Here is a 24000-nt window from a genome sequence, read left to right as displayed (position 1 = left end):
GTTGAGAACACCTTTATTTACCCAGGTAGGCTAGTTGAGAACACCTTTATTTAACCAGGTAGGCTAGTTGAGAACACCTTTATTCAACCAGGTAGGCTAGTTGAGAACACCTTTATTTAACCAGGTAGGCTAGTTGAGAACACCTTTATTTAACCAGGTAGGCTAGTTGAGAACACCTTTATTTAACCAGGTAGGCTAGTTGAGAACACCTTTATTTAACCAGGCAGGCTAGTTGAGAACACCTTTATTTAACCAGGTAGGCTAGTTGAGAACACCTTTATTTAACCAGGTAGGCTAGTTGAGAACACCTTTATTTAACCAGGTAGGCTAGTTGAGAACACCTTTATTTAACCAGGCAGGCTAGTTGAGAACACCTTTATTTAACCAGGTAGGCTAGTTGAGAACACCTTTATTTAACCAGGTAGGCTAGTTGAGAACACCTTTATTTAACCAGGTAGGCTAGTTGAGAACAAGTTCTCATTTACAATTGCGACCTGGCCAAGATAAAGCAAAGCAGTGCGACACAAACAACAACACAGAGTTACACGTGGAATAAACAAACATACAGTCAATAACACAATAGAACAAACATCTATATACAGTGTGTGTAAATGAGGTAAGATAAGGGAGTTGAGGCAATAAATAGGCCATAGTGGTGAAGTAATTACAATTTAGCAATAAACACTGGAGTGATAGAGACTGGAGTGATAGATGTGCAGAAGCTGAATGTGCAAGTAGAGATACTGGGGTGCAAAGGAGCAAAACAATTAAAATGAATAACAGTATGGGGATGAGGTAGCTGGATGGGGTATTAACAGATGGGCTATGTACAGGTGCAGTGATCTGTGAGCTGCTCTGACAGTTGATGCTTAAAGTTAGTGAGGGAGATATGAGAGTCCAGCTTCAGTGATTTTTGCAATTCGTTCCAGTCATTGGCAGCAGAGAACTGGAAGGAAAGGCGGCCAAAGGAAGAATTGGCTTTGGGGGTGACCAGTGAAATATACCTGCTGGAGCACGTGCTACAGGTGGGTGCTGCTATGGTGACCTGTGAGCTGAGATAAGGCGGGGCTTTACCTGGCAAAGACTTATAGATGACCTGGAGCCAGTGGGTTTTGCGATGAATATGAAGTGAGGGCCAGCCGACGAGAGCATACAGGTCTCAGTGGTGGGTAGTATATGGGGCTTTGGTGACAAAATGGATGGCACTGTGATAGACTGCATCCAATTTGCTGAGTAGAGTGATGGAGACTATTTTGCAAATGACAAAGTCAAGGATCGGTAGGACAGTCTGTTTTACAAGAGTATGTTGGGCAGCATGAGTGAAGGATGCTTTGTTGCGAAATTGGAAGCCGATTCTAGATTTCATTTTGGATTGGAGATGCTTATTGTGAGTCTGGAAGGAGAGTTAGGTCTAACCAGACACCTAGGTATTTGTAGATGTCCACATATTCTAAGTCAGAAGCGCTGGACAGGCGGGCAGGTGCTGGTAGCGATTGGTTGAAGAGCATGCATTTAGTTTGACTTGCATTTAAGACCAGTTGGAGGCCACGGAAGGAGAGTTGTATGGCATTGAAGCTCGTCTGGAGGTTAGTTAACTTCTTGCGTCGAGTCATCCCGGATCCGGGATCGTGACCATAGCCTCAATTCCATTACCATAACGCAACGTTAACTATTCATGAAAATCGCAAATGAAATGAAATCAATAGGCTAGCTCTCAAGCTTAGCCTTTTGTTAACAACACTGTCATCTCAGATTTTCAAAATATGCTTCTCAACCATAGCAAAACAAGCATTTGTGTAACAGCATTGATAGCTAGCGTAGCATTTAGCATTAGCGTTCAGCAGGCAACATTTTCACAAAAACCAGAAAAGAATTCAAATAAAATCATTTACCTTTGAAGAACTTTGGATGTTTTCAATGAGGAGACTCTCAGTTAGATAGCAAATGTTCAGTTTTTCCTGAAAGATTATTTGTTTAGGAGAAATCGCTCCGTTTTGTTCATCACGTTTAGCTACGAAAAAAACCTGTATCCAGGATTGTGTAAATCCATCCGCAAGCTCATTAGCATAACACAACGTTAACTATTCATAAAAATCGCAAATGAAATGAAATCAATATGCTAACTCTCAAGCTTAGCCTTTTGTTAACAACACTGTCATCTCAGATTTTCAAAATATGCTTCTCAACCATAGCAAAACAAGCATTTGTGTAACAGCATTGATAGCAAGCGTAGCATTTAGCGTTAGCATTCAGCAGGCAACATTTTCACAAAAACTAGAAAAGCATTCAAATAAAATCATTTACCTTTGAAGAACTTCGGATGTTTTCAATGAGGAGACTCTCAGTTAGATAGCAAATTTTCAGTTTTTCCTGAAAGATTATTTGTTTAGGAGAAATCTCGCCGTTTTCTGCGTCACGTTTGGCTACCAAAAAAAAGAAAATTCAGTCATCAAAACGCGAAACTTTTTTCCAAATTAACTCCATAATATCGACTGAAACATGGTAAACGTTGTTTAGAATCAATCCTCAAGGTGTTACTCACATATCTCTTCGATGATATATAGTTCGTGGAAGTCTCCTCTCTCCCCTGAATCACATGGATGAATGCGTGCAGCTTGTAGATTACGCAGCAATTTCGACAAAGGACACCGGGCGGACACCTGGTAAATGTAGTCTCTTATGGCCAATCTTCCAATGATGCCTACAAATACGTCACAATGCTGCAGACACCTTGGCCAAACGGCAGAAAGCGTAGGTTCGTTCAGGGCACATTCACAGCCATATGAGGAGACAATGGAAAACAGAGCCTCAAAAATCCTGCTCATTTCCTGTTTGAAGCTTCATCTTGGTTTCGCCTGTAGCATCAGTTCTGTGGCACTCACAGATAATATCTTTGCAGTTTTGGAAACGTCAGAGTGTTTTCTTTCCAAAGCTGTCAATTATATGCATAGTCGAGCATCTTTTTGTGACAAAATATTGCGCTTAAAACGGGCATGTTTTTTTATCCAATAATGAAATAGCGCCCCCATAGCTTCAACAGGTTAACACAGTGTCCAAAGAAGGGCCAGAAGTATACAGGATGGTATGGTCTGCTTAGAGGTGGATCAAAGAATCACCAGCAGCAAAAGCGACATCATATACATCGTATACAGAGATAAGAGTCGGCATGAGAATTGAACCCTGTGGCACCCCCATAGAGACTGCCAGAGGTCTAGACAACAGGCCCTCCGATTTGACACACTGAACTCTGTCTGAGAAGTAGTTGATGAACCAGGCGAAGCAATCATTTGAGAAACAAAGGCTGTTGAGTCTGCCGATAAAAATGTGGTGATTGACAGAGTCGAAAGCCTTGGACAGGTCGATGAATACAGCTGCACAGTATTGTCTCTTATCGATGGAGGTTATGATATCGTTTAGGACCTTGAGCATGGCTGAGGTATACCCATGACCAGCTCTGAAACCAGATTGCATAGCGGAGAAGGTACGGTGAGATTCGAAATGGTCGGTGATCTGTTTGTTGACTTGGCTTTTTTTTAGAATATGATATAGGTCTGTAGCAGTTTGGGTCTAGAGTGTCTCCCCCCTTTGAAGAGGGGGATGACCACGGCAGCTTTCCAATCTTTGGGGATCTCAGATGATACGAAAGTGAGGTTGAACAGGCGAGTAATAGGGGTTGCAACAATTTTGGCTGATAATTTTAGAAAGAGATGGTCCAGATTGTCTAGCAACTCTTTTAGAACATCAGCTATCTGGATTTGGGTGAAGGTGAAATGGGGGAGGCTTTTGCAAGTTGCTGTGGGTAGGGGTGGCCAGGTGGAAAGCATGGCCAGCTGTAGAAAAATGGTTATTGAAAGTGCAGTGGGCAGCTGGGAGGAGGTGCTCTTATTCTCCATGGACTTTACAGTGTCCCAGAACTTTTTGGAGTTTGTGCTGCAGGATGCAAATTTCTGTTTGAAAAAGGCTTTTCTAACTGCCTGTGTATATTGGTGCTTATTTTCCCTGAAAAGTTGCATATCGCGGGGGCAACTCGATTCGAATGCAGTACACCACAGGATGTTTTTGTGCTGGTCAGTCAGGTCTGGAGTGAACCATGGGCTATATCTGTTCTTAGTTCTACATTTTTTAAATGCTTATTGAAGATGGTGAGGAAAGCACTTTAAAGAATAACCAGGCATCTTCTACTGACGGATTGAGGTCAATATCCTTCCAGGATACCCGGGCCAGGTCGATTAGAAAGGCCTGCTGGTTGAAGTGTTTTAGGGAGCGTTTGACAATGATGATGGGTGGTTGTTTGTCCACAGACCCAAAATGGATGCAAGCAATGAGGCAGTGATCTCTGAGATCCTGGTTGAGGACAGAGGTGTATTTGGAGGGCGGGTTGGTTAGGATATCTATGAAGGTGCCTGTGTTTACGGATTTGGGGTTTTACCTGGTAGGTTCATTGATGATTTGTGTGAGATTGAGGGCATCAAGCTTAGATTGTAGGATGGCCGGGGTCTTAAGCATGTCCCAGTTTAAGTCACCTAACAGCACGAGCTCTGAAGATAGATGGGGGGCAATCAATTCACATATGGTGTCCAGGGCACAGCTGGGGCAGAAGCGGGGTCTATACCAAGTGGCAACGGTGAGAGACTTGTTTCTGGAAAGGTGGATTTTTAAAAGTATAAGTTCAAATTGTTTGGGCACAGACCTGGATAGTAAGACAGAACTCTGCAGGCTATCTCTGCAGCAGATTGCAACTTCCCACCCTTTCGCAGTTCTATCTTTTTCTAAAATGTTATTGTTAGGGATGGAAATTCAGGATTTTTGGTGGCCTTCCTAAGCCAGGATTTAGACACGACTTGGACATCTGGGTTGGCAGAGTGTGCTAAAGCAGTGAATAAAACAAACTTAGGGAGGAGGCTTCTAATGTTAACATGCATGAAACCAAGGCTTTTACGGTTAGAGAAGTCAACAAATGAGAGCGCCTGGGGCATGGTAGTGGAGCTAGGCACTGCAGGGCCTGGATTAACCTCTACATCACCAGAGGAGCAGAGTAGGAGTAGGATAAGGGTTCGGCTAAAGGCTATAAGAACTGGTTGTCTCGTATGTTCAGAACAGAGAGTAAAAGAAGCAGGTTTCTGGGCGCGGTAGAATAGATACAATGCATAATATACAGACAAAGACAAAGACAAATAAGACAATAATCACTAACCAGAACAGCAATGGACAAGGCATATTGACATTAGGGAGAGGCATGCGTAGAAGAGTGATCATTGGTTCCAGTGAGTAGCTGGGTGGGCTGGAGACACGGCAATTCAGACTGCTAGCGGGCCGGGGATAGTAGAAGGGCCTTAGAGGGACATCACAACAGGAGAAGTCTGTTGTAGCCCCTTCGTGTGGTTACGTCAGCAGACCAGTTGTGATGGATCTCTTAAGCGAACAGTCCAGTATGCTCTAGACACCTAGCGGGCCGTGGCTAGCAGGCTAGCAGATTGGCATTCCGGGGACATCGGGACGGGGGAGCCTGTTGAAAAAAAACCTCAGCGGATCATGTCGGTAGTCCAGTCGTGATGGATCGGCGGGGCTCCGTATCGGCAATAAAAGGGGTTCAGGCCAATTGGCAAAATAGATATTGTAGCCCAAGGAGTGGCTGATGGACCTCTTCGGCTAGCCGGGAGATGGGCCTAGCATAGGCTAGCTCCAGGCTAATTGGTGCTTGCTTCGGGACAGAGACGTTAGCCAGGAGAAGCCAATCGGATAGCAGCTATCTAGCTGCGATGATCCAGGTGAAGAGGTTCAGAGCTTGCGGTAGGTATCCAGGGATATGGAGAAAAATATGTCCGATAAGCTCTGGGTTGAATCGCGTTGTGCAGACTGGCAGGAGTTGTCCGGGCTAAAGGTTAACTGATGACTGCTAGCAGTGGCTAGCTGACTACTAGCTAGTAGCTAGTTAGCTGGCTAGCTTCTGTTGGGGGTTCCGGTTCTAGAGTAAAGATAATAGCAGATAAATACCATATTGGGTGAAGTTGTCATGTTTTGTCATTTATTATCTTGTCTTGTCCCTGTGCTTCCCATTCTATTCGTTTCCCTCTGCTGGTCTTATTAGGTTCTTTCCCTCTTTCTATCCCTCTCTCTCCCCCTCCCTCTCTCACTCTCTCGCTCTCTCTTCTCTCTATCGTTCCGTTCCTGCTCCCAGCTGTTCCTATTCCCCTAATCAATCATTTAGTCTTCCCACACCTGTTCCCGATCCTTTCCCCTGATTAGAGTCCCTATTTCTTCCTTTGTGTTCCGTTCCTGTCCTGTCGGTTCCTTGTCTAGAATTCACCGTGCTGTGTTTGTGTATCGCCCTGTCGTGTCGTGTTTTCCTCAGATGCTGCGTGGTGAGCAGGTGTCTGAGTCTGTCTGGTTCAAGTGCCTTCCCGAGGCAACCTGCTGTTCACCTGCTGTTCAAGATCGAGTCTCCAGTTTGTCCTCGTCATTTCGAGTGAAAGTTGTGTTTTTTTGTTTGTATTTACTTTACTGGATTAAAGACTCTGTTTTCGCCAAGTCGCTTTTGGGTCCTCTTTCACCTGCATGACAGAAGGAACCGACCAAGGAATGGACCCAGCGACTTCAGACGCTCGTTACACTGCCGTCGAGATCCAAGGAGCCATGCTCGGCAGACACGAGCAGGAATTGTCTGCTGCTCGCCATGCCGTGGAGAACCTGGCCGCTCAGGTTTCCGACCTCTCTGGACAGTTCCAGAGTCTACGTCTCGTGCCACCTGTTACTTCCTGGCCTGCCGAGCCTCCAGAACCTAGGGTTAATAACCCACCTTGCTACTCCGGGCAGCCCACTGAGTGCCGCTCCTTTCTCACGCAGTGTGAGATTGTGTTCTCTCTCCAACCCAACACATACTCTAGAGAGAGAGCTCGGGTTGCTTACGTCATTTCACTCCTTACTGGCCGGGCTCGAGAATGGGGCACAGCTATCTGGGAGGCAAGGGCTGATTGCTCTAACAAGTTCCAGAACTTTAAAGAGGAGATGATTCGGGTTTTTGACCGTTCAGTTTTTGGTAGGGAGGCTTCTAGGGCCCTGGCTTCCTTATGCCAAGGTGAACGGTCCATAACGGATTATTCTATTGAGTTTCGCACTCTTGCTGCCTCTAGTGAGTGGAACGAGCCGGCGCTGCTCGCTCGTTTTCTGGAGGGACTCCACGCAGTGGTTAAGGATGAGATTCTCTCCCGGGAGGTTCCTTCAGATGTGGACTCTTTGATTGCTCTCGCCATCCGCATAGAACGACGGGTAGATCTTCGTCACCGGGCTCGTGGAAGAGAGCTCGCATCAACGGTGTTTCCCTGCTCCGCATCGCAACCATCTCCCTCCTCTGGCTCAGGGTCTGAGCCCATGCAGCTGGGAGGGATTCGCATCTCGACTAAGGAGAGGGAACGGAGGATCACCAACCGCCTGTGCCTCTATTGCGGAGTTGCTGGACATTTTGTTAATTCATGTCCAGTAAAAGCCAGAGCTCATCTGTAAGCGGAGGGCTACAGGTGAGCGCAACTACTCAAGTCTCTCCATCAAAATCCTGTACTACTTTGTCGGTCCATCTACGCTGGACCGGTTCGGGTGCTACATGTAGTGCCTTGATAGACTCTGGGGCTGAGGGTTGTTTCATGGACGAAGCATGGGTTCGGAAACATGACATTCCTTTCAGAGAGTTAGAGAAGCCTACGCCCATGTTCGCCTTAGATGGTAGTCATCTTCCCAGTATCAGATTTGAGACACTACCTTTAACCCTCACAGTATCTGGTAACCACAGTGAGACTATTTCTTTTTTGATTTTTCGTTCACCGTTTACACCTGTTGTTTTGGGTCATCCCTGGCTAGTATGTCATAATCCTTCTATTAATTGGTCTAGTAATTCTATCCTATCCTGGAACGTTTCTTGTCATGTGAAGTGTTTAATGTCTGCCATTCCTCCCGTTTCTTCTGTCCCTACTTCTCAGGAGGAACCTGGCGATTTGACAGGAGTGCCGGAGGAATATCATGATCTGCGCACGGTCTTCAGTCGGTCCCGAGCCAACTCCCTTCCTCCTCACCGGTCGTATGATTGTAGTATTGATCTCCTTCCGGGGACCACTCCTCCTCGGGGTAGACTATACTCTCTGTCGGCTCCCGAACGTAAGGCTCTCGAGGATTATTTGTCTGTGTCTCTTGACGCCGGTACCATAGTGCCTTCTTCCTCTCCGGCCGGGGCGGGGTTCTTTTTGTTAAGAAGAAGGACGGTACTCTGCGCCCCTGCGTGGATTATCGAGGGCTGAATGACATAACGGTTAAGAATCGTTATCCGCTTCCCCTTATGTCATCAGCCTTCGAGATTCTGCAGGGAGCCAGGTGCTTTACTAAGTTGGACCTTCGTAACGCTTACCATCTCGTGCGCATCAGAGAGGGGGACGAGTGGAAAACGGCGTTTAACACTCCGTTAGGGCATTTTGAGTACCGGGTTCTGCCGTTTGGTCTCGCCAATGCGCCAGCTGTTTTTCAGGCATTAGTTAATGATGTTCTGAGAGACATGCTGAACATCTTTGTTTTTGTCTATCTTGACGATATCCTGATTTTTTCTCCGTCACTCGAGATTCATGTTCAGCACGTTCGACGTGTTCTACAGCGCCTTTTAGAGAATTGTCTCTACGTAAAGTCTGAGAAGTGCTCTTTTCATGTCTCCTCCGTTACTTTTCTCGGTTCCGTTATTTCCGCTGAAGGCATTCAGATGGATTCCGCTAAGGTCCAAGCTGTCAGTGATTGGCCCGTTCCAAGGTCACGTGTCGAGTTGCAGCGCTTTTTAGGTTTCGCTAATTTCTATCGGCGTTTCATTCGTAATTTCGGTCAAGTTGCTGCCCCTCTCACAGCTCTTACTTCTGTCAAGACGTGTTTTAAGTGGTCCGGTTCCGCCCAGGGAGCTTTTGATCTTCTAAAAGAACGTTTTACGTCCGCTCCTATCCTCGTTACTCCTGACGTCACTAGACAATTCATTGTCGAGGTTGACGCTTCAGAGGTAGGCGTGGGAGCCATTCTATCCCAGCGCTTCCAGTCTGACGATAAGGTTCATCCTTGCGCTTATTTTTCTCATCGCCTGTCGCCATCTGAGCGCAACTATGATGTGGGTAACCGTGAACTGCTCGCCATCCGCTTAGCCCTAGGCGAATGGCGACAGTGGTTGGAGGGGGCGACCGTTCCTTTTGTCGTTTGGACAGACCATAAGAACCTTGAGTACATCCGTTCTGCCAAACGACTTAATGCCCGTCAAGCTCGTTGGGCGTTGTTTTTCGCTCGTTTCGAGTTTGTGATTTCTTACCGTCCGGGTAGCAAGAACACCAAGCCTGATGCCTTATCCCGTCTGTTTAGTTCTTCTGTGGCTTCTACTGATCCCGAGGGGATTCTTCCTTATGGGCGTGTTGTCGGGTTAACAGTCTGGGGAATTGAAAGACAGGTTAAGCAAGCACTCACGCACACTGCGTCGCCGCGCGCTTGTCCTAGTAACCTCCTTTTCGTTCCTGTTTCCACTCGTCTGGCTGTTCTTCAGTGGGCTCACTCTGCCAAGTTAGCTGGTCATCCCGGTGTTCGAGGCACTCTTGCGTCTATTCGCCAGCGCTTTTGGTGGCCGACTCAGGAGCGTGACACGCGCCGTTTCGTGGCTGCTTGTTCGGACTGCGCGCAGACTAAGTCGGGTAACTCTCCTCCTGCCGGTCGTCTCAGACCGCTCCCCATTCCTTCTCGACCATGGTCTCACATCGCCCTAGACTTCATTACCGGTCTGCCTTTGTCTGCGGGGAAGACTGTGATTCTTACGGTTGTCGATAGGTTCTCTAAGGCGGCACATTTCATTCCCCTCGCTAAACTTCCTTCCGCTAAGGAGACGGCACAAATCATTATCGAGAATGTATTCAGAATTCATGGCCTCCCGTTAGACGCCGTTTCAGACAGAGGCCCGCAATTCACGTCACAGTTTTGGAGGGAGTTCTGTCGTTTGATTGGTGCGTCCGTCAGTCTCTCTTCCGGGTTTCATCCCCAGTCTAACGGTCAAGCAGAGAGGGCCAATCAGACGATTGGTCGCATACTACGCAGCCTTTCTTTCAGAAACCCTGCGTCTTGGGCAGAACAGCTCCCCTGGGCAGAATACGCTCACAATTCGCTTCCTTCGTCTGCTACCGGGTTATCTCCGTTTCAGAGTAGTCTGGGTTACCAGCCTCCTCTGTTCTCATCCCAGCTTGCCGAGTCCAGCGTTCCCTCCGCTCAAGCGTTTGTCCAACGTTGTGAGCGCACCTGGAGGAGGGTGAGGTCTGCACTTTGCCGTTACAGGGCACAGACTGTGAGAGCCGCCAATAAACGCAGGATTAAGAGTCCAAGGTATTGTTGCGGCCAGAGAGTGTGGCTTTCCACTCGCAACCTTCCTCTTACGACAGCTTCTCGTAAGTTGACTCCGCGGTTCATTGGTCCGTTCCGTGTCTCCCAGGTCGTCAATCCTGTCGCTGTGCGACTGCTTCTTCCGCGACATCTTCGTCGCGTCCATCCTGTCTTCCATGTCTCCTGTGTCAAGCCCTTTCTTCGCACCCCCGTTCGTCTTCCCTCCCCCTCCCGTCCTTGTCGAGAGCGCACCTATTTACAAGGTACATAAGATCATGGACATGCGTTCTCGGGGACGGGGTCACCAATACTTAGTGGATTGGGAGGGTTACGGTCCTGAGGAGAGGAGTTGGGTTCCGTCTCGGGACGTGCTGGACCGTTCACTCATTGATGATTTCCTCCGTTGCCGCCAGGATTCCTCCTCGAGTGCGCCAGGAGGCGCTCGGTGAGTGGGGGGTACTGTCATGTTTTGTCATTTATTATCTTGTCTTGTCCCTGTGCTTCCCATTCTATTCGTTTCCCTCTGCTGGTCTTATTAGGTTCTTTCCCTCTTTCTATCCCTCTCTCTCCCCTCCCTCTCTCACTCTCTCGCTCTCTCTTCTCTCTATCGTTCCGTTCCTGCTCCCAGCTGTTCCTATTCCCCTAATCAATCATTTAGTCTTCCCACACCTGTTCCCGATCCTTTCCCCTGATTAGAGTCCCTATTTCTTCCTTTGTGTTCCGTTCCTGTCCTGTCGGTTCCTTGTCTAGAATTCACCGTGCTGTGTTTGTGTATCGCCCTGTCGTGTCGTGTTTTCCTCAGATGCTGCGTGGTGAGCAGGTGTCTGAGTCTGTCTGGTTCAAGTGCCTTCCCGAGGCAACCTGATGTTCACCTGCTGTTCAAGATCGAGTCTCCAGTTTGTCCTCGTCATTTCGAGTGAAAGTTGTGTTTTTTTGTTTGTATTTACTTTACTGGATTAAAGACTCTGTTTTCGCCAAGTCGCTTTTGGGTCCTCTTTCACCTGCATGACAGAAGTGGGTTGCAGGAGAGTATGTTGAGGTTGGGGTGAAGAAAAATATTTTTTTAAATACGTGAAGAAAAAGATATATACACAGGACACGACAAGACAAAGACAATTTAGTGAACGATGAGGAGCAACTTTGCCGGAAACCTGAAGAACATTGTTAGCTCTTATAGCTCTCAAGCTGCTTGTTGTATCTGGTCATTCAAATCATGTTTTGGATGTGTCCTGACCTCGTGTTTGTGTGTGTTGTGTGTGTGTGTTGTAGAGATTGGCCCTGCCTCTGTGATGGTGGGGAACCTGGTGTCTGGGAAGAGGATCGCTATGGCCAGTGGCAGAGACCTGGGACAAACTGATGACAATGACCAGGTAACACATCGTTTGTGTATTTCTTCCCCCTGACATACACACTGGATTTTATCATGTGTTTTAAACTGTGATGGATTATAGTTATTACACAGTCTGTGATGGCATATCATGTTGTGTGTTATGTAGTTCCTGTTCCTGTCAGAGGTTCTGCAGTGGAGATCTCAGACTACGCCTGAACACATCCTCTACACACTGCTTAGCTCCCGGGTAACACACACACACACATACACAGCAGTGGAGGCTGGTGGGAGGAGCTATAGGATGACAGGCTCATTTTAATGGCTGAAATGGAGTAAAAAGGAACATAGTCAAATATGTGGTTTCTATATGTTTGATGTGTTTGATACCGTTACATGAATTCCATTCCAGCCTTTACAATGAGCCTGTCCTCCTATAGCTCCTCCCACCAGCCTCCACTGACACACACACACACACACACACACACTTATGCCATGGATTTTTTAAGGACTCTGATTGTCTTGGACTCTGATTGTTACGGACTCTGATTGGACTCTGATTGTTAAGGACTCAGATTGGAATCTGATTGTTAAGGACTCTGATTGGACTCTGATTGTTACAGACTCAGATTGTTACAGACTCTGATTGTTACGGACTCTGATTGGACTCTGATTGTTACGGACTCTGATTGTTACGGACTCTGATTGTTACAGACTCTGATTGGAATCTGATTGTTAAGGACTCAGATTGGAATCTGATTGTTAAGGACTCTGATTGGACTCTGATTGTTACAGACTCAGATTGTTACAGACTCTGATTGTTACGGACTCTGATTGGACTCTGATTGTTACGGACTCTGATTGTTACGGACTCTGATTGGACTCTGATTGTTACGGACTCTGATTGTTACAGACTCTGATTATTACGGACTCTGATTGGAATCTGATTGTTAAGGACTCAGATTGGAATCTGATTGTTACGGACTCTGATTGGACTCTGATTGTTACAGACTCAGATTGTTACAGACTCTGATTGTTACAGACTCTGATTGTTACGGACTCTGATTGTTTACGGACTCTGATTGGACTGATTGTTATGGACTCTGATTGTTAGACTCTGATTGTTATGGACTCTGATTGTTACAGACTCAGATTGTTACGGACTCTGATTGTTACAGACTCAGATTGTTAAGGACTCTGATTATTACTTACTCTGATTGGACTGATTGTTATGGACTCTGATTGTTACGGACTCTGATTGGAATCTGATTGCGCTCTATCACTCCATCTTTCTCTAGGGAGCGGTGTCTAGTTCTCTTACGTGTCTTCAGCTCCATAAGAGGGCAGAGAGAGTTGCTGTTCTGCTGCTGGAGAGAGGAGGACTACAGGAGGGAGACCACATAGCACTGGTCTACCCACCAGGTAACACACACGCACGCGGACACACACACACACACACAGCATATGTGTACACCCAAATACACTTTTCACTTCTCTCTCCTATGTGTGTTTCAGGTATAGACCTAATTGCAGCATTCTACGGTTGTCTGTATGCTGGCTGTGTTCCTATCACGGTCCGACCGCCCCACCCACAGAACATCTCAACCACACTGCCCACGGTCAAGATGATCGTAGAGGTGAGAGGTCAACGACTGTGGTAAACTAGAGGTCAATACTGCCCAGGCAACCGGTAGAGAGGAGGTAGAAGAATAAGAGAATGTAGTAGCATCTCTCTCTCTCTGTCTCTTCATCTATCTCTCTCTCTCCATCTATCTCCCTCTATCCCTTCATCTCCCTCTCTCTCTTCATCTATCTCCCTTTCTCCCTTCATCTCCCTCTCCCTCTCTCTCTCTCTCTCTCTCTCTCTCTCTCTCTCTCTCTCTCTCTCTCTCCTCTCCATCTATCTCTCTCTCATCTATCTCTCTCTTCATCTACCTCTCTCTCTTCATCTATCTATTTCTCTCTTCATCTACCTATCTCTCTTGTCATCTCTCTCTTCCTTCATCTCTCTCTCTCTCTCTCTTCATCTATCTCTCTCATCTCTCTCTCTCTCTCTCTTCATCAATCTCTTTCTCTCCCTTCATCTACCTATCTCTCTCTCTCTCTCTGCATCTATTTTCTCTCTCCCTTCATCTATCGCTCTCTCCCTCCAGGTCAGTCGTTCGGCCTGTGTGATGACCACAGCGGTCATCTGTAAGCTGCTGCGGTCCAAGGAGGCGGTCGCTACAGTTGACATCAGGAACTGGCCTCCCGTTCTGGACACAGGTCAGCCCTGACCACATGTACTTTATCTGTCAGAATGTTAGCTGGATGTTTGTACTGTATCTGTCAGAATGTTAGCTGGATGTTTGTTCTGTATCTTTCAGAATGTTAGCTGGATGTTTGTACTGTATCTGTCAGAATGTTAGCTGGATGTTTGTACTGTATCTGTCAGAATGTTAGCTGGATGTTTGTACTGTATCTGTCAGAATGTTAGCTGGATGTTTGTACTGTATCTGTCAGAATGTTAGCTGGATGTTTGTACTGTATCTGTCAGAATGTTAGCTGGATGTTTGTACTGTATCTGTCAGAATGTTAGCTGGATGTTTGTACTGTATCTGTCAGAATGTTAGCTGGATGTTTGTACTGTATCTGTCAGAATGTTAGCTGGATGTTTGTTCTGTATCTGTCAGGCAGTTAGCTGGATGTTTGGACTGGTGTATAAATCAATCAATCAAATGTATTTATAAAGCCCTTCTTATATCAGCTGATATCTCAGTGCTGTACAGAAACTCAGCCTAAAACCCCAAACAGCAAGCAATGCAGGTGTAGAAGCACGGTGGCTAGGAAAAACTCCCTAGAAAGGCCGGAACCTAGGATGAAACCTAGAGAGGAACCAGGCGAAAGGGGTGGCCAGTCCTCTTCTGACTGTGCCAGGTGGAGATTATAACAGAACATGGCCAAGATGTTCAAATGTTCATAGATGACCAGCAGGGTCAAATAATAATAATTACAGTGGTTGTAGAGGGTGCAACAGGTCAGCACCTCTGGAGTAAATGTCAATTGGATCTTCATAGCCGATCATTCAGAGTATCTCTACTGCTCCTGCTGTCTCTAGAGAGTCTGCATCTAACTGAATATTATTGTGTTATCAGATGACCTGCCAAAGAAGAAGTCTCCAGCGCTGTATAAGCCCTGTAACCCTGATGCCCTGGCCTACCTGGACTTCAGTGTGTCCACTACTGGCATGCTGGCTGGAGTACAGGTAACATTAAGCCCTAACCTCTGACCCCTAACCCCTGTTCTGACCTTTAACCCTACCTGGACTTCAGTGTGTCCACCTCTGGCATGCTGGCTGGAGTACAGGGAACATTAAGCCCTAACCTCTGACCCCTAACCCCTGTTCTGACCTTTAACCCTACCTGGACTTCAGTGTGTCCACTACTGGCATGCTGGCTGGAGTACAGGTAACATTAAGCCCTAACCTCTGACCCCTAACCCCTGTTCTGACCTTTAACCCTACCTGGACTTCAGTGTGTCCACTACTGGCATGCTGGCTGGAGTACAGGTAACATTAAGCCCTAACCTCTGACCCCTAACCCCTGTTCTGACCTTTAACCCTACCTGGACTTCAGTGTGTCCACTACTGGCATGCTGGCTGGAGTACAGGTAACATTAAGCCCTAACCTCTGACCCCTAACCCCTGTTCTGACCTTTAACCCTACCTGGACTTCAGTGTGTCCACTACTGGCATGCTGGCTGGAGTACAGGTAACATTAAGCCCTAACCTCTGACCTCCATCCCTGACTTTTATCCCCTGTATCTTTCTGGTTGCTAACATGGTGTGTGTGTGTGTGTGTGTGTGTGTGTGTGTGTGTGTGTGTGTGTGTGTGTGTGTGTGTGTGTGTGTGTGTGTGTGTGTGTGTGTGTGTGTGTGTGTGTGTGTGTGTGTGTGTGTGTGTGTGTGTGTGTGTGTGTGTGTGTGTGTGTCTGACCTCCATCCCTGACTTTTATCCCCTGTATCCTTCTGGTTGCTAACATGGTGTGTGTGTGTGTGTGTGTGTGTGTGTGTGTGTGTGTGTGTGTGTGTGTGTGTGTGTGTGTGTGTGTGTGTGTGTGTGTGTGTGTGTGTGTGTGTGTGTGTGTGTGTGTGTGTGTGTGTGTGTGTGTGTGTGTGTGTGTGTGTGTGTTGTGTGTGTGTGTCTGACCTCCATCCCTGACTTTTATCCCCTGTATCCTTCTGGTTGCTAACATGGTGTGTGTGTGTGTGTGTGTGTGTGTGTGTGTGTGTGTGTGTGTGTGTGTGTGTGTGTGTGTGTGTGTGTGTGTGTGTGTGTGTGTGTGTGTGTGTGTGTGTGTGTGTGTGTGTGTGTGTGTGTGTGTGTAGATATCCCATAATGCAGTGGGAGCGTTCTGTCGGTCAGTGAAGTTGCAGTGTGAACTGTATCCCTCCAGAGAGGTAGCAATCTGTCTCGACCCCTACTGTGGCCTGGGCTTCGTCCTCTGGTGTCTCTGCAGGTACACACACACACAACCGTAACACATGCACAGAGGCACGCATGCACGAACACATACACACACACCAATTCAACAACAGTTTCAATATCCAACAACTGACTTCCCTTTCTGACCTTTAACTCTCTCTTCAGTGTGTACAGTGGCCATCAGTCGATCCTTATCCCTCCAGTAGAGTTGGAGTCTAACCCAGCCCTGTGGCTGCTCGCTGTCAGCCAGCTCCGAGTCAGAGACACCTTCTGTTCCTACAGCGTCATGGAGCTTTGCACTAAAGGACTGGGCCTGCAGACAGAGGCACTGAAGGTACACACACGCTAGTGTTCTCATCAAACACACGCTAGAGTTCTCACCACACACACGCTAGAGTTCTCACCACACACACGCTAGAGTTCTCACCACACACACGCTAGTGTTCTCATCAAACACACGCTAGAGTTCTCACCACACGCGCGCTAGAGTTCTCACCACACACACGCTAGAGTTCTCACCACACACGCTAGAGTTCTCACCACACACGCTAGAGTTCTCACCACACACGCTAGAGTTCCTATTGCACACACGCTAGAGTTCTCATCACACACATGCTAGAGTTCTCACCACACACACGCTAGAGTTCCCATCATACACGCGTTAGAGTTCTCATCACACAAACGCTAGAGTCCCCATTGCACACACGCTAGAGTTCTCATCAAACACACGCTAGAGTTCCCATCAAACACACGCTAGAGTTCTCACCACATACACCATAGAGTTCTAACCGCTAACACGCTAGAGTTCTCATCACACACGCGCTAGAGTTCTCATCGTACACACGAGCTAGAGTTCCCATCATACACGCACTAGAGTTCCCATTGTACACGCACTAGAGTTCCCATCGTACACGCGCTAGAGTTCTCACCACACACACGCTAGAGTTCTCACCACACACGCGCTAGAGTTCCCATTGTACACACACTAGAGTTCTCATCACACACGCGCTAGAGTTCCCATTGCACACACGCTAGAGTTCTCATCACACACATGCTAGAGTTCTCACCACACACACGCTAGAGTTCCCATCATACACGCGCTAGAGTTCTCACCACACACACGCTAGAGTTCTCATCAAACACACGCTAGAGTTCTCATCAAACACACGCTAGAGTTCTCACCACACACACCATAGAGTTCTAACCGCTAACACGCTAGAGTTCTCATCACACACGCTAGAGTTCTCACCACACACGCTAGAGTTCTCACCACACACGCTAGAGTTCCTATTGCACACACGCTAGAGTTCTCATCACACACATGCTAGAGTTCTCACCACACACACGCTAGAGTTCCCATCATACACGCGTTAGAGTTCTCATCACACAAACGCTAGAGTCCCCATTGCACACACGCTAGAGTTCTCATCAAACACACGCTAGAGTTCCCATCAAACACACGCTAGAGTTCTCACCACATACACCATAGAGTTCTAACCGCTAACACGCTAGAGTTCTCATCACACACGCACTAGAGTTCCCATCGTACACGCGCTAGAGTTCTCACCACACACACGCTAGAGTTCTCACCACACACGCGCTAGAGTTCCCATTGTACACACACTAGAGTTCTCATCACACACGCGCTAGAGTTCCCATTGCACACACGCTAGAGTTCTCATCACACACATGCTAGAGTTCTCACCACACACACGCTAGAGTTCCCATCATACACGCGCTAGAGTTCTCACCACACACACGCTAGAGTTCTCATCAAACACACGCTAGAGTTCTCATCAAACACACGCTAGAGTTCTCACCACACGCACGCTAGAGTTCTCACCACACACACGCTAGAGTTCTCACCACACACGCTAGAGTTCTCACCACACACGCTAGAGTTCTCACCACACACGCTAGAGTTCCTATTGCACACACGCTAGAGTTCTCATCACACACATGCTAGAGTTCTCACCACACACACGCTAGAGTTCCCATCATACACGCGTTAGAGTTCTCATCACACAAACGCTAGAGTCCCCATTGCACACACGCTAGAGTTCTCATCAAACACACGCTAGAGTTCCCATCAAACACACGCTAGAGTTCTCACCACATACACCATAGAGTTCTAACCGCTAACACGCTAGAGTTCTCATCACACACGCGCTAGAGTTCTCATCGTACACACGAGCTAGAGTTCCCATCATACACGCACTAGAGTTCCCATTGTACACGCACTAGAGTTCCCATCGTACACGCGCTAGAGTTCTCACCACACACACTCTAGAGTTCTCACCACACACGTGCTAGAGTTCCCATTGTACACACACTAGAGTTCTCATCACACACGCGCTAGAGTTCCCATTGCACACACGCTAGAGTTCTCATCACACACATGCTAGAGTTCTCACCACACACACGCTAGAGTTCCCATCATACACGCGCTAGAGTTCTCACCACACACACGCTAGAGTTCTCATCAAACACACGCTAGAGTTCTCATCAAACACACGCTAGAGTTCTCACCACACACACCATAGAGTTCTAACCGCTAACACGCTAGAGTTCTCATCACACACACGCTAGAGTTCTCATCGTACACACGAGCTAGAGTTCCCATCGTACACCCGCTAGAGTTCTCACCACACACGCGCTAGAGTTCTCACCACACACACCATAGAGTTCTAACCGCTAACACGCTAGAGTTCTCATCACACACGCGCTAGAGTTCCCATCGCACACACGCTAGAGTTCTCACCACACATGGCCTAGAGTTCTCATCGTACACGAGCTAGAGTTCCCATCGTACACGCGCTAGAGTTCCCATCGTACACACGCTAGAGTTCTCATCGTACACGACCTAGAGTTCCCATCGTACACACGCTAGAGTTCTCATCGTACACGAGCTAGAGTTCCCATCGTACACGCGCTAGAGTTCTCATCGTACACGAGCTAGAGTTCCCATCGTACACGCGCTAGAGTTCCCATCGCACACGCGCTAGAGTTCTCATCGTACACGAGCTAGAGTTCCCATCGTACACACGCTAGAGTTCCCATCGTACACGCGCTAGAGTTCTCATCGTACACGAGCTAGAGTTCCCATCGTACACACACTAGAGTTCTCATCGTACACGACCTAGAGTTCCCATCGTACACGACCTAGAGTTCCCATCGCACACACATACTAGAGTTCCCATCATACACACGCTAGAGTTCTCGTCTGGCCTGAAAATTTGAGCCCAGTCTTACCAAAGCCCCATTAATGCCCGAGTCCAGGACCAGTCTGACATCACAGAAATGCAATGAGACTGAACTTGGAAAAAAAGCCTGATTTCTAGTAAACAGTATATTAATATTAACTGGTGTTGAGAACAATGCGAAGTGAGGAAACAGAGAGAGGAAAACTCACCTTAGTTATCATCAACTAAATGATGACAACATTGGAATAAATGCAATTGAAGGCATGTATGAAATGGTTGCTTATACTGAAACTCCCAAATTCATATTCAACCGTTATTAAAGCAATAGCCGTGTGTGGTCAATGATCGGTGCATGACCCAATCAATGCAATGCACGTTTTATTCCGAAATGACATTTGGATCAGTTATAGGTCTACTTTCAGGTCCAAGGTCCAGCAAATGGATATTAGCAAGGCAGTCATATTGGGTGCATTTAATTTGTTTGTATCTGCTTTAACAGATGCCTTTCTGAGATGTGCTGGCTGTCGGGTCTTGTGGATCATCATTCTCCACAGGATGCACTCTAGTCTATTCGTATTGCAATGTGAAACATTTCAATGATCAGTAAAATAAGTTTAGTCATGGCCACTAATTTCTCTGGCCCAGCCAATATTGCAGTCTTGGCGCTGCTTGTGTCTGCTACTGAGACAGAGAGCAGTAGTAATAGGTGTGCAGATAGACAGTTTCAATTTCGTAACACGACAAGCTTGAAACCCGCCCGGCATGAATCAATTCAAATAATTTGAGGCCCGGCCGGGCCCCATCGGGTTTGGGCTGAGAATGAGAACTCTTACACACATCCACAAACACACACAATTCAACTGCAGGGAGTACTAAAAGTGCTCTTTGTAATGTCTTTGAATTGACTCAGTAAACGGTGTGTTTGTGGCCTGAGGTGTTGTGTAATTGATTGCTGATGGACAGACAGAGTTTATTTTAAGAGATTAACTTTCGCCATGGAAATCGCCATGGAAACTGGAAACTGACTGAGACACACACAAGGAACAGATCAAGGAACAAACTGCAGCTTTATATAGTCATCAGCAGGTGGGGTGAGAGGGAGGAGGTAGGATGATAGATGATGAGAGGGAGGTAATGATTGAAATGTTGTGTACTTATATGTAATACCCTCTCCCCTCTTTCCCTCTCCTCTTTTCCCCCTCTCTCCTCTTTCCCTCTCTTCTTTTCCCTCTCTCCTCTTTTCCCCCTCTCTCCTCTTTCCCTCTCCTCTTTTCCCCCCCTCTCCTCTTTCCCTCTCCTCTTTTCCCTCTCTCCTCTTTTCCCCCTCTCTTCTCTTTCCCTCTCCTCTTTTCCCCCTCTCTCCTCTTTTCCCCCTCTCTCCTCTTTTCCCTCTCTCCTCTTTTCCCCCTCTCTCCTCTTCCCTCTCCTCTTTTCCCCCTCTCTCCTCTTTCCCTCTCCTCTTTCCCCCTCTCTCCTCTTTCCCTCTCCTCTTTTCCCCCTCTCTCCTCTTTCCCTCTCCTCTTTCCCCCTCTCTCCTCTTTCCCTCTCCTCTTTTCCCCTCTCTCCTCTTTCCCTCTCCTCTTTTCCCCCTCTCTCCTCTTTCCCTCTACTCTTTTCCCTCTCTCCTCTTTCCCTCTCCTCTTTTCCCTCTCTCCTCTTTTCCCCCTCTCTCCTCTTTCCCTCTCCTATTTTCCCCCTCTCTCCTCTTCCCCTCTCCTCTTTTCCCTCTCTCCTCTTTTCCCCCTCTCTCCTCTTTCCCTCTCCTCTTTTCCCCCTCTCTCCTCTTTTCCCTCTCTCCTCTTTTCCCCCTATCTCCTCTTTCCCTCTCCTCTTCTCCTCCTCTCTCCTCTTTCCCTCTCCTCTTTTCCCCCTCTCTCCTCTTTCCCTCTCCTCTTTTCCCTCTCTCTTCTTTTCCCCCTCTCTCCTCTTTCCCTCTCCTCTTTTCCCCCTCTCTCCTCTTTCCCTCTCTCCTCTTTTCCCCTCTCTCCTCTTTCCCTCTCCTCTTTCCCCTCTCTCCCCTTTTCCCTCTCCTCTTTTCCCCCTCTCTCCTCTTTTCCCTCTCTCCTCTTTTCCCCCTCTCTCCTCTTTCCCTCTCCTCTTTTCCCTCTCTCCTCTTTTCCCCTCTCTCATCTTTCCCTCTCCTCTTTTCCCCCTCTCTCCTCTTTCCCTCTCCTCTTTTCCCCCTCTCTCCTCTTTCCCTCTCCTCTTTTCCCTCTCTCCTCTTTTCCCCCTCTCTCCTCTTTCCCTCTCCTATTTTCCCCCTCTCTCCTCTTTCCCTCTCCTCTTTCCCTCTCCTCTTTTCCCCCTCTCTCCTCTTTCCCTCTCCTCTTTTCCCTCTCTCCTCTTTTCCCCCTCTCTCCTCTTTCCCTCTCCTCTTTTCCCCCTCTCTCCTATTTCCCTCTCTTCTTTCCCCTCTCTCCTCTTTTCCCCCTCTCTCCTCTTTCCCTCTCCTCTTTTCCCCCTCTCTCCTCTTTCCCTCTCCTCTTTTCCCCCTCTCTCCTCTTTCCCTCTCTTCTTTTCCCTCTCTCCTCTTTTCCCCCTCACTCCTCTTTCCCTCTCCTCTTTTCCCCCTCTCTCCTCTTTCCCTCTCCTCTTTTCCCTCTCTCCTCTTTTCTCCCTCTCTCCTCTTTCCCTCTCCTCTTTTCCCCCTCTCTCCTCTTTCCCTCTCCTCTTTTCCCCCTCTCTCCTCTTTCCCTCTCCTCTTTTCCCTCTCTCCTCTTTTCCCCCTCTCTCCTCTTTCCCTCTCCTCTTTTCCCCTCTCTCCTCTTTTCCCCCTCTCTCCTCTTTTCCCCTCTCTCCTCTTTCCCAATCCTCTTTTCCCCCTCTCTCCTCTTTCCCTCTCCTCTTTTCCCCCTCTCTCCTCTTTCCCTCTCCTCTTTTCCCCCTCTCTCCTCTTTCCCTCTCCTCTTTTCCCCCTCTCTCCTCTTTTCCCTCTCTCTTTTCCCCCTCTCTCCTCTTTCCCTCTCCTCTTTTCCCCCTCTCTCCTCTTTCCCTCTCCTCTTTTCCCTCTCTCCTCTTTTCCCCCTCTCTCCTCTTTCCCTCTCCTCTTTTCCCTCTCTCCTCTTTTCCCCCTCTCTCCTCTTTCCCTCTCCTCTTTTCCCCCTCTCTCCTCTTTCCCTCTCCTCTTTCCCTCTCTCCTCTTTTCCCCTCTCTCATCTTTCCCTCTCCTCTTTTCCCCCTCTCTCCTCTTTCCCTCTCCTCTTTTCCCCCTCTCTCCTCTTTCCCTCTCCTCTTTTCCCTCTCTCCTCTTTTCCCCCTCTCTCCTCTTTCCCTCTCCTATTTTCCCCCTCTCTCCTCTTTCCCTCTCCTCTTTCCCTCTCCTCTTTTCCCCCTCTCTCCTCTTTCCCTCTCCTCTTTTCCCTCTCTTTTTTCCCCCTCTCTCTCTTTCCCTCTCCTCTTTTCCCCCTCTCTCCTATTTCCCTCTCTTCTTTCCCCTCTCTCCTCTTTTCCCCCTCTCTCCTCTTTCCCTCTCCTCTTTTCCCCCTCTCTCCTCTTTCCCTCTCCTCTTTTCCCCCTCTCTCCTCTTTCCCTCTCTTCTTTTCCCTCTCTCCTCTTTTCCCCCTCACTCCTCTTTCCCTCTCCTCTTTTCCCCCTCTCTCCTCTTTCCCTCTCCTCTTTTCCCTCTCTCCTCTTTTCTCCCTCTCTCCTCTTTCCCTCTCCTCTTTTCCCCCTCTCTCCTCTTTCCCTCTCCTCTTTCCCCCTCTCTCCTCTTTCCCTCTCCTCTTTTCCCTCTCTCCTCTTTTCCCCCTCTCTCCTCTTTCCCTCTCCTCTTTTCCCTCTCTCCTCTTTTCCCCCTCTCTCCTCTTTTCCCCTCTCTCCTCTTTCCCAATCCTCTTTTCCCCCTCTCTCCTCTTTCCCTCTCCTCTTTTCCCCCTCTCTCCTCTTTCCCTCTCCTCTTTTCCCCCTCTCTCCTCTTTCCCTCTCCTCTTTTCCCCCTCTCTCCTCTTTTCCCTCTCTCTTTTCCCCCTCTCTCCTCTTTCCCTCTCCTCTTTTCCCCCTCTCTCCTCTTTCCCTCTCCTCTTTTCCCTCTCTCCTCTTTTCCCCCTCTCTCCTCTTTCCCTCTCCTCTTTTCCCTCACTCCTCTTTTCCCCCTCTCTCCTCTTTCCCTCTCCTCTTTTCCCCCTCTCTCCTATTTCCCTCTCTTCTTTCCCCTCTCTCCTCTTTTCCCCCTCTCTCCTCTTTCCCTCTCCTCTTTTCCGTCTCTCCTCTTTTCCCCCTCTCTCCTCTTTCCCTCTCCTCTTTTCCCTCTCTCCTCTTTTCTCCCTCTCTCCTCTTTCCCTCTCCTCTTTTTCCCCCTCTCTCCTCTTTCCCTCTCCTCTTTCCCCCTCTCTCCTCTTTCCCTCTCCTCTTTTCCCCTCTCTCCTCTTTCCCTCTCCTCTTTTCCCCCTCTCTCCTCTTTCCCTCTCCTCTTTCCCTCTCTCCTCTTTTCCCCCTCTCTCTCTTTCCCTCTCCTCTTTTCCCTCTCTCCTCTTTTCCCCCTCTCTCCTCTTTCCCAATCCTCTTTTCCCCCTCTCTCCTCTTTCCCTCTCCTCTTTTCCCCCTCTCTCCTCTTTCCCTCTCCTCTTTTCCCCTCTCGCCTCTTTCCCTCTCCTCTTTTCCCTCTCTCCTCTTTTCCGCCTCTCTCCTCTTTCCCTCTCCT

The 24000-nt window shown here is 48.0% G+C and overlaps 1 protein-coding gene across 2 annotated transcripts in view; it reads left to right on the top strand.

Annotated features, from left to right (window-relative positions):
• LOC124039516 (disco-interacting protein 2 homolog C-like) overlaps positions 1 to 24000 on the top strand; it is a 58130-nt gene that overhangs the window by 30614 nt on the left and 3516 nt on the right. For both annotated transcript variants that reach the window (XM_046355572.1, XM_046355571.1), the window contains exons 23-30: positions 11638 to 11738; positions 11865 to 11945; positions 12994 to 13117; positions 13211 to 13332; positions 13849 to 13960; positions 14830 to 14939; positions 16062 to 16192; positions 16324 to 16492. In XM_046355572.1, the coding sequence (XP_046211528.1) occupies positions 11638 to 11738; positions 11865 to 11945; positions 12994 to 13117; positions 13211 to 13332; positions 13849 to 13960; positions 14830 to 14939; positions 16062 to 16192; positions 16324 to 16492 (950 nt within the window). The remainder of the gene's footprint in view (positions 1 to 11637; positions 11739 to 11864; positions 11946 to 12993; positions 13118 to 13210; positions 13333 to 13848; positions 13961 to 14829; positions 14940 to 16061; positions 16193 to 16323; positions 16493 to 24000) is intronic.

The sequence above is a fragment of the Oncorhynchus gorbuscha genome, linkage group LG07 (genome assembly GCF_021184085.1).
Source record: "Oncorhynchus gorbuscha isolate QuinsamMale2020 ecotype Even-year linkage group LG07, OgorEven_v1.0, whole genome shotgun sequence".
Lineage (NCBI taxonomy): Eukaryota > Metazoa > Chordata > Actinopteri > Salmoniformes > Salmonidae > Oncorhynchus > Oncorhynchus gorbuscha.
Note: the sequence above shows the minus strand (reverse complement) of the source record. Positions and strands in the feature narration are given on the sequence as shown.